Source organism: Plasmodium inui (genome assembly GCF_000524495.1).
Source record: "Plasmodium inui San Antonio 1 unplaced genomic scaffold supercont1.15, whole genome shotgun sequence".
NCBI classification, from domain to species: domain Eukaryota; phylum Apicomplexa; class Aconoidasida; order Haemosporida; family Plasmodiidae; genus Plasmodium; species Plasmodium inui.
In genome coordinates this window covers 486,186-497,372 of record NW_008481849.1, presented here as the reverse complement: position 1 = coordinate 497,372, position 11,187 = coordinate 486,186, and the positions used below count along the sequence as shown (strand labels likewise).

The 11,187-nt window shown below is 41.2% G+C and overlaps 1 protein-coding gene across 1 annotated transcript; it reads right to left on the bottom strand.

The window, feature by feature from the left end:
• Positions 1-414: 414 nt before the first annotated feature.
• C922_03573 (hypothetical protein) lies at positions 415-7,593 on the bottom strand (the record flags this gene model as incomplete). Its single annotated transcript, XM_008819165.1, has 1 exon — positions 415-7,593. The coding sequence occupies one exon, from the start codon at positions 7,591-7,593 to the stop codon at positions 415-417; it is 7,179 nt and encodes a 2,392-aa protein (XP_008817387.1).
• Between the last annotated feature and the right edge of the window lie 3,594 nt (positions 7,594-11,187).

Genomic DNA, 11,187 nt, shown 5'->3' with positions numbered 1-11,187 from the left:
GGGGAAGATTACAATAAATGAAATTGCAACGTTGTAACGTTGCAAAGTTGCAATGTTGTGGATGGCCAAAAAAAAAAAGCAGCACAGGGAGAGCTCGGAAACACACACCTGCAAAGGTTGCAAAAATTGGACACGCGGGGACAAGCAAAATTTTGCTACATCAATGGGGGATGGTGGGGGTTCATCGGATAAACTCGAGTGCGCTTTATGTAGGTACGCCTTTTCCTGTCGTATCTTCAATTATCCCTGAGTAGATATTTGCTTATGTGTGCGCATGGACAAGAGGTGAACTTGCTGCCCGTTCCGTCCTATAGTTGCTTCCAGTCGGTATGGTGGTTTTTTTCACAACAATTTTTTTTTTTTTTCTCTCTTTTGTTCTTTTCTTTCTTCTTTTTTGAGTCTGCTCTGACCTATTCACAGCAACATGGAGGGCGTAATAATTCCGGGGTCCTCCGCCATGGAGTACTCGGAGAAGTTCTCCTTGTGGTCAAATGAGGGCAAAATGTCATTATGGATCAGGGAGTCTATCAGCACGTACAGTTCGGCGTAGGGCAAATCAGTCGGCAAAATGCACCTCTGAATATAATCACCAAATATGTTGAGGTAGGGAATAATCTGCTCCTCACTTTTGATGAGGGTTAAATAATTTAAGTGGTGCTTTATACAAATTTTGTAAATATTCACATTTTTATGGAGCATTGGAATGTTTAATTCAAGGATAGTTTCCAGGTCATGTAAAATGAACAGGATAGCATCTCTACAGAGATTAATTCTGGTATCTTTGGTTTCCATTTTGGTTTGGTTAATCTCATTACTGCTATTACTGCTGCTGTTATTATTTGTAATTGGAATTTCGTTCGATTCTGGGTATTCATTCTTGTATTCATAGTTATTTAAGTTTTCTTCGACATTTTTTATGTTCATTTTGTCATCCTTAGACCAGCTGTCTTCATCGCTATCTTCGTTGGAGGGTTTTTGTGAATTTCTAAAGGCAATGGCAAGCTTTCTTGCGCCTTCGAAGCCGTATTTATTAACAGAGAAGATTCTTTCAATTCGCTTACATTTTTTGTATGCTTGTCCTACCCATCCCATTCTCTGTGGAGTCGAATTGAACCACACTCCTCTAACCTTTGGCATGTTTTTGCTCATGGATAGATACTTTATTCGTAATTCTTCAACAGACGGTCGGCTAGTCTTCGTTGTCTTACTCACACAGTTGGGATTGTTACTACTTTTTTTTTTTTTATTTATAAATCGGTCCCATACTTCTCCCCTTATTCTTGCCTTTTTCCATTCGATTGCTAACCTTTTCGCTTCTTCACATCCATGTTTTTTTACTGCAAAACTTTGGGCACATTTAACACCGTTTATTTTGTGTTCTCCAAACCATCTCTGTGAATTTTTGTCGTAATAAACTCCGGGGATTCTCTTGAGTTCATCATTTTCTTCCTTTACCATTCCTCCCTCCCCTTGCGCGTCTCCTTTTCTTGACACATTTTTTGTGTAACCTTGAGGGTTGTGTGTGGGGCAGTTGGCCAGTGTGCAGATGGATATGTCAATTTCATTTTTGGGGCTGGACCCGATGGGGTTGGATAGTTGGTTGGGGGCATCAGTGGGCATGCCGACAACCTGATCGGTAGGGGATCCATCAACCGAGACGCTAACCGCGCCGCTGGCCGTTTCAGTAACTGCTCCATTAGCAGCTTCTCCTTCGAGTTCATCCTCCTTTCCCTTTGACGCAATTTCACCGCTGACCAGCTGCTGACCAAAGCCCTCAGACATTTCAACCGGGTCGGAGAAATTGGAGTTGCTCATCTTTCCATCCTTAACCCGGACCATGTCATCGTATATGTCGTTCTTGCTACTATTAACGCCACTGTGCTCATCAAGCACATTATCATACTCTTCCTGTCCCTGTGAGAGTCTTCCGAAATCTAGGTTCAAACTTTTGGCTCTGTTCAGCAAAAATTCATTTTCGCTCTTCACGACATTGGAGTGCAGCATGTTGTGTGGGATCTGGTGAGCCACGTAGGCTCCTTTATGATCTGAAAGGGAGGAGGATATTTTCCTTTTCAAGAAGAAGTTTAAAAATTTTCCATTGTCACTTTGGCTCTTACTTTTGAATAGGATCCTTTCATCAAATTGTGAGCTGTTAATCGCTTCGGGTTGTTCCTTTTCGTTGACGCTGTCTGCATACTCCTTCGCGGCGCCTTCAACCTCTTGGTTAATTGTGTCTTCCCAGGGGGCGTCATCATTGCCACTGCTGTTGTTGTTCGTAACGTTTGGACGGTTTCCACGGTTTGCAAGGTCTGCACTGTTTGTGCCATTTGTGCGACTTGTGTGACTGGCGCTATGGGCAAGACTCCCTCTGTTATCATCCAAATCGTCGACAACCAACTGGTAGGGCAAATTAGAGTTGCTGCTAAGCGCATCGCTGAAGGGAATTCCCTCGCCGGCCACCAACAAGTCGTTCTTCTCCCCATGCATCTTATTATCTCCCATTTTTTTATTCAAGTTAATAATATTTTTATTTCCTTTAATGACTTCCTTTGTGAGGTACTCCATATTGATGGCAGCATCCTGAAGGCCTTTTATCCCCTCTGGGTCGTTCTCCCCCTTCACACTCAAAATATGATTCTTACTCTTGTGGTTAATAATCTCATCGTTGCTGATGTCATGGTCGACGAACTTCATCGTCGTGCTGCTGCATTCATTCATGCAGGTCGCGTATGTAGTCGGTGTGTTATTATACAAGCTGTCTAAATTCCTCTTGTCCGTTTTTTTTCTCTTCTTCTCATAAGAGCTGTAGTTATTTAGGTACATTTGTGAACTCATATTCAGATTGCTGGGCATGCTTTCATCCAATTGAAATCTGCTGGTCAATGTGTTGGAAGAGAGATCATTCAAACTGTAGTTGTTGCTGCTTCCCTTCAGGTTGTCATTGGTATAGCTGCTGCTTGTACTGGTACTTAGTAGGTTACTCGGAAAGTTCGAATTCAGCTTAAAGTAGTTGTCGCTACTCCGTTTCAATTCGTTGCTTCGCATAAGATCGGCTAAGTGCAACTTCTGCTTCTTCTCATCATTTGTCAAATCATACTTCTTAATAAATAAATCATCCGATTTGAACTTGTTCATGTTACTTGACATTTCTCTACCCCCGTCATATTCGTTTGGAGCGATAACTAGACTAAGGTCTTCCTCCTCGTTCTCTGTTCTTTTTTTTGGGTACACACATGTGTTCGTTTCCACGGGTGGGTTTTGATCATCCTTCATGCTGACATGCTGGGCCGACTTCTTCTCCTCGGTGTGAAACTTTCGGCGCGCGAATTCTTCATTGTTCCCGTTCGTCTCCCCACCTGGTGCGTATGCGCCTCCGATGCTTCTACTCTTTCTAACATTGCTATAGAGAAAGAGTCGGCCATCGACATTTTCGATTACCTCCTTTCCGTACTTCTCCATATGTTTGACCATTCTGCCCCTTCTTGTGGTTACTTTCTTCACTTCGTCGTGGCCATTATTATCCCCCTTACAGTTGATTGGTCGCTTTCCCCTCTTGAGAGTTGCGCCACCCAAAGATCCCCTCGACAGTGCCTCCTGGACAAAACTGTTATGTGTTACGCTGCCAATACCGTTGCTGTTCAGTTCGTCGATGTAACTTCCTTCATTCTTCCCACTACTAACAACGCTGCTGTTTCCGCTACTGACTGCGCTGCTATTATCGACACAACTCATTCCATTTCTTGGCCCGTTGTATGTCTCATACTTTTCGTCGATACGTTCATCGCCAAGCTGCAACGGTTCCTCTTCTAAACCCCTTTCGTTTGCAATATTCATGCTTCTTTTGGATCTTTTGTTTCTTCTCTCCTTAGCACCAGAGTTTCTTGTGTCCTCTTTTCGATTCATTTCGTACAAGTGGGCTTTACTCTCATCATAAGCATAACCAGGGTTGCCCCCCAAATTGTGTTCCTGGTGAGCACCCAGCATCTGTTTCGAAGTGGAACTGGTGTCGAAGCACTCGTTCAAATTGCCGCTTCTCATTTGATCGATGGTATAGGAAGTGTGCTGAACTTTGAATTCGTTTTTTCTTTCCCTTCGCAAATTTTCGCCCTGATTGAAGTGACTCAACCGTTCGGGATCGTCATTCTGTTGTATGATCCTCGTGCCACTCTTGGGGAGGTTCTTGGTGCTATTTCTTGTTGCCACCATGGCCCCATTTCTTGAGCCACATTTTGAGCTGGCGCTTGAGTCATACTTGGATGCACCTTTTACAACTTCTTGCTGCGCCTCCAGCATTTCCACGTAGTCCCCCTGGTGCAGTTCGTCGTGCACGGCGTCCTCTTCTTCCTCATGCAACAGTCGCATGCTGCCATTCTTATCTGCAAAGAAGGAGTTCTCTATGGTACTTATCAGCTTCTTCTTTGTAAGGTCATCGATGTTGGGGTTATTTTTTATGTTAAAGAGGGCCTTCCTTATTTCTTCATAGTTGTTCGGATAGAAACTATTTTTGTTCTTCATAAAATTATCCATCCCGACCTCTACATTGCTTATGTCTTTGGTCGGTGCAGAAGAAGAGCCACTCTTCAAATAGTCCCCTTTATTGGTGTCTTGTTTCATTTTTCTTTTAACATCATTCACTGCGTTGACAGAATTTTCACTCCATTTGTTGCAGTAATTTTGTTCATCTTTCTGTTCGTCGTCATTTAGCTCCTGCGTATAGTTTCCCAGGTTACAATTTTTCTCTTTTTCGACTTTGTACATCTGCTCCATTTCTCCTTCGCTGTTATTGCTGTACCTTTCATGCACGTATCGGGTGGGGGCGTTATTTCGCCTACAACCACTGTGGGAAGCCTCCGGTGGGAGGCTTCTCGACACAGATACTTGGTGCGACTGGTAAGATTGAGCAGATTGGCGAATTTGGCGCGATGAATCTTCCTGACCATGATGATGGTGGTGCTGGTCGGGGTAATTCACATCACTTTTTTCGTCATATTCGTCAAAAATATTCTTCCCCTTGATATTTCCACTATTGATTGATTCTTCCTTCTGAGATTTACTCCCTTTGTATGGAAGCGGGTCCTTCATTTCGAAATCAGCGGACTCGTTCGTTCTGTTCTGGTAGTATCTCCGATTTTCTCCATTCAATTCAGCATGAGCATCTGAGCTTAAATTGGTAAGATTAGAATCTTCGTTGGACTGCTTCAAATAGCTGTACTTTTCTTCTCCCTTCACATTTCGAACACGTGATGAAAACCTACCTCGGTAGTTCCCGTTAGGGGGTACTTCCTCGTTATAGTTTTCGTCACAAATATATTGGACCGCCTCATTTGCTCGTCTCGGGTTAATGTCGTCCTTTGTGTACTTTCCGTGATAGTTGTTGCCGCCTTGGTTGTGGCCGACTGCCCTGTTCTCATGGTTTATATTAACCAATTTCTTACCCGTTTTTGTTTCAAGATTTTTTTTATTACTTCCTTGTAGAAGTCCACAAAAATTGTCGGCGGCACTGTTAACGGGGAGTACATTGGGCAAATTTTCTCTTCCTTTACTGGTCTTCTCCCCGATGGGAATGTTATAAGGGGACAAATCTGCTGCTTCTTTATTGTTGTGGCCAACATTGACTAAGTTATTCTTCCTGTCGGGGTATTCATCATTCTGATAAGTGTCATTGTTTACGTTAGACTCGGTTTTAGTCTTCCCCATTTTGCCGCCACTTATGAGGTAGGCGGGGTTATTGCAGCTGTTACTGCAGTAGTTACTGAAGCTGTTACTGCTACTGTTCTTATGACCCATTTGGTATTTATGTTCTCCTGCCCCGATAGAATAGTTCTGTTGTGATTTCATCAATTCTATGGGGTTGTCTGTGCTCTTAACTGCATAACTGCAGTAGTCGTAGTTATTCATAGATGAAATTCCCTTCATTATGCCTTCGACATGCTTCTTCAGATTAGCTTCGTTAGAGGTACTTGCCCTGGATACTTCGCTTCCACTCTGGATGTGATCTTGTCCTTGGCTAATTTTATTACTGTTTACTGCCACCTTGGAGGAGTTATTTTCATGCATAATGTACACCCCCTTTGAGTAATCCCCCTCCTCTTCATCATCCCCCACAACAGTGTTTTCTCTGCTCTTCGTCAGTATTGTCTGCTTCTTATTTCCTCGTTTGTTTACTAGCGCGTTCACCATGGCATCACCAGGAATGAGCATCCTGCGCGAATCATTAGCATTATTCATATCTATATTTATCACCTTGTAGTTTTTATCATGGTTGGTGTTTTCCTCACAAGCTTCCGCAACACCTCCCATATTGACACCAGAGCTAATGCGCATGCTTCTTTCTACTCGGTTGGCATTCTCTCCACTCTGATTTTCTCCATGAAGTTTACTCAGATCCTGAATTACATTATTTACATAATTCACACTGTTGTACTTGCTGAGGAGCTCCATTTTGAATTGGTCTCCCTCGTCATCATGAGTGTCACCAGGACCTTCATTAGTACCGTCGTCAGTACCGTCAGCAGAGTGTCTCTCTTTATTGAGCATGTGCACCCGGTCCATGTTGTCCAGAATTCTCTTCGCAATGTCGTTGCGGAAATATTGCTCTTCGCCGTTAGGCATGAATTCCGTGCCCTCCACGGATTCATTGGAGCCAGCAGACTGGTTGGACATAGCGGTTCCACTCCCGTTATCTACGGAGTAAAGCGTTTCTCCGTTACCATCATCCGAGTCGTATTCAACACAACTCGGTGCGCTGCCCATTGTACTCTTTGGAAGACGTTTTTTCTTTTCCCCCATAGGTTCCTTCAAAAGGCTGCTTCCACCTATGTATGCCTTTTTATGCTCCAGAAAATGGGCTATCCCGTTGTTTTCTCTTACTTGGTAAGGACTAGACGCTTTGATGTACCCTTTAACAAAATCACTACTACTCATCTCATGGCAATCGTTATGCTTGTCCTGATGGAAGGGCTCATCGGAGGGTTCTTGACCGAAGCAATTTTGCACACTAGCATTATCCGCATATATTGTAACTGTTTCGCTCAAGTCTGCATTCGAATTATTTCTTAAAATTTTCTTATACGAGTTTATCTTTCTATCCTGTAGTTTCTCCTCTTGAATATTACACTTCATGCTGAAGAGTTTCATTAATGATTCGTTTAGGTTGGAGGCGAAGTCTGTTCGGTCACTGTTCCCCGCCTCACCAACACGGACAGTCTTTTCATACATGCCTCCTCTTGCATTGTCATTTAGGTTGGCTAAAGATTCTGCATATGCATACTCGTTATTAAATGTTCTATGGTACACAGGTCCTTGATTGATCACAGCATCTGTTGTTATGTTTCGACTCACTGGATTTGCCAAATTGTATGGTGCGTCGTCGTCGTCTTCTTCCTCCTCCTCCTCAGCATCATCTTCCTGATCATTCTGTTCCTCATTCTCTTCATCGTCATTTCCTTGCTCGTAATAATTAGAATAGGACAAATTTCTCCCATGTGTAAAATGTTCACCATCATCGTTGTTGTCCGTATTGTCTCCTTCGCCTTTTCTTTTTAACTTTTCCACCTTTGACAATTCTTCCTTTGCGAACATTTCATCATTCATTTGTTGAAACATTGGCACAGATGAAGGTTACAGAGAGAGGAGGAGGACAATTCCAATTGAGTTATGCACTCGTTTGGAGACACATAACAGAGATAGAATGTTACGCGTAGGAAGTGTGGGTCTACACGTATACGTAGCCAACGTATAGTTTGTAGGTGCATGCAGAGAAATGGTACGTGATGTAGGGAAATTTCGATCTTGTGTGAAAAATATATATATATATGTGTATAATTAAAAAGGTAGTATTTACGTATCTATTTAGATGCACACAGGTGTATAGACCGAATCGATCGCTCGGTATCCCTCAGCTAAGGGTGTGAATCAAACGGTTTATCTTTCCTCTTATTATAGGAACTTATATAGCTAACAAATCGCAGTATTTTATTCTACACCAAAACAAACAAATTTTGATGGATGCAATGCGTGGCGCATGAGAGACGCCTTGGTATGTGCTTGTACAAGAGTGGGGAGTGGAAACGGACAGTCTAGACGGACAAGTGCGCATAAGGTGTGCATAAACAGGGACGCATACACAAGCGTTTATATACAAGAGCTCATGAAGTACAGTGCGTGTACAACAGCGTACTCGCAACAGTGCACACGGTAACGCCATACATGGACAGATGCAGACCCTGACACAGAACCTTTAATTATGTGAAAAATAAAGACAGTCATGCATTAATTTTTAAGATTGCTATGTTGGCAAGACAACACCGAGGGCTGGTCGAATTTTTGCTTTCCTCACCAAGCCGTACGCTGCTTTTCTCTATAGATATATGCACATGCACAAATATAACTATTTTCTCGCAACATAGGTGTCGGTAAATGGAGAAGCTCAAACAATGGTGCAGTGAATATTCAAAAAAAAAAAGAAAAAAAAAACCACTTAAACGTGGTAGCGTAAAGAATGTGATACTTTTACCTTGACAGACAGATTGATAAGTATTTCTTAAGGTTAAGAAATCTTAAAAATTGTAAAGGACTCGTGCGCCAAAATTTGCGAAAGTAAGGCGAAAGGAGCACGAAAAAAAAAGGGGGGGAAAGGACAAATGTGAAGTAAATCATACGCATCGAACTATTTACAGCCCCGCGATTGGCCTATCAGCACAACACGCGTGTGTCCTTTTCTCTTTCACAGGTTGTGGGTACGCATGCATACAGAAATATCCACGCAGAATGCATAATGGTATTAATAAGTGCGTTAATACGTGTGTTAATCAGCATGTTAACAATTGGCTCGCCGCTCACACTAATCGTGATATGCAACTTGCTGGTGAGTATACTATCAATTTTGACAATCGAAAAGGCGGTCTCTTTTTCTGGTCGTTTGAAAAAGATACACATAAAGAGAAGCTTCATGCGCAATGGAGACATGAACAACTGAAATATTACATGAAAAGAAGTCATTGACAATGTTTAATCAATTTATTTTTGACAATTTATGCTGTACAAACATATAACACCGTTCAGGGGGGGAAAGAAATGGATAAACAATAAATGTGTAAAAAAAAAAAGAAATAAAATAAAAAAATAAACGTACAGAGTTATTTGTAAATTAAAAAGCAACTCCGAAAAATTTGACAAAAATGCACAGTTTGTTGCAACAGTGAATGTATTCTATATACTCTGCAACTGTCTAATAAATGCACATTTTATGTAGGGGGGTGAATGCTTTCCGACATTCTTCACAATTGCACTGTTCAACAATTTTATAAATTTAAATGCTTGTAAGCCACACAGGTGTGTAGTACGATGGGAACAAAAAAAGGATACATACCAATTGGAAGTGATAAAAAAAAAGAAAAAAAAAAAATGAAAACAAAAGAAAAGAAATTGTAAGGAGGGGCAGAACAGGATAAAAGAATCATCTACGAAATGTTAATAAAAAATACGCGAAATAATAAATAATCATTTGCCATATGGGTAAGAATGCATATTTCTTTTAAAGAAATATTTTTGAAGTTTGCATGGGTTGAGACATTTTGGCTTGCTTTCACAAAAAAGCTGAGTAAGGGAAGGGCATGACTAAAAAGGGGGGGGCGCCGTGTACACAGGTTAAAAACACATATGCACACGCACATAAATTTACACACGCACGTACAACACATAACGCGAACAGTAAAAATGTAAAGGGAATGCAAAACAATTAAAGCGTATGAATTGTTTTTAATTCTCGCGTAATTCATAAACTTTTGTGGTGTTCATCATCGACCTGTGGGCAACACGTAATTATATGCACATGTTGAACAAAAAAAGGGTACTAACTTGCAGACGAGCAGAGGTGATGGTGGTGGCGTACACATGTGTCCGTATGCACATATATATGCGCTGCGACACATACAGACTTTTGCGCACTCGCACATACGCAACCTTTCACGTGTGTACGCACGCCTCCATATGTACATTGACACAAAGTGGGGTGTTCTTGACATAAACGTGTGGAATACGAAATGGTGAAGGAAATATGTGTCTGTGTGGGGAGCATTATATGCAAATGGACATCATAAATACTAGAAAAATTACAAAAAAAAAAAAATAATTAAAAAGAATTATCAATGAAAAACTGTTTCATAGAAATTGTACAATTCTAGAACTTAGCGAAGTTTCGACAAAATTCCTGACATTGGCCTTCTCATTAGAGTGGACAATGTAATCGTTGTTCTTACATTTAATGTAAAAATAAAAAAAAAAATATATCAACGAAAAAATTTTTGTACAGATATGAAGGAGAGGGGGGATATGCCTATATGGTACGTATGACAGACGAAAAACTGAGCAAAGAATGTTTTGAGCATATATATACCAATCACGTATACGTATTTACATAACACCCTTGTGAATGCGCTCATTCGGTCATTCACAATGGTGCCAGTACGCACACGTGTGTAATGGGTAGTACGCTTGTAACATAGCCACGGAGATTTACATATAATACAATGCGCGTGCGCGCGTCCCCTTACAAAATACATGTACGTATTTTATGAAAACCCTTATTGACGAATGTGTCAAAGGAATAGGAGGCGGGGGGAATCGAGGCATTCACATAGGCATAAATTAATTGTTTATGCATATGTTTGGAACATGAAAAATGGGCGCACGAAAAAAAATATATATATATATCGCCAGTGGTGTTTGCCAACGAACTCAGTAACTATGAAGTCAGCTTATACGCCAAGGACAATGCGCAAAGGGTATATACAAGGGTACATACGGACACATTGTTTATGTATTCATATGTAGGCATATGAGTTTGCTTAAGCGTATTCATATGTAAGCTTACGCGCGCGAGAAACACAATTGCAATATACATTACTCCATGTTTCCTCCAGCATTTTTTGCGCTTGCCTTCATTTGGGGTTTTTGTTATAAGCTCGTTTGACGTCCCACTGCTGTTCATAAAATTTTGCTTATCATTTTTTTTTTTTTGCTATGTCATACTTTGTATATTGCGCTTCGTGTGTTTTGTTATTCTTCCCTCATTTGTTTAATTCGCTCGTTCGTTGCGTTCATTTGTTTCGCTCGGTTATTTCTCTCGTATGTTTCTCCTTTTATTCTGTTTTATTTTTTTCGATATTTTTGCGTTGCAAATACCGC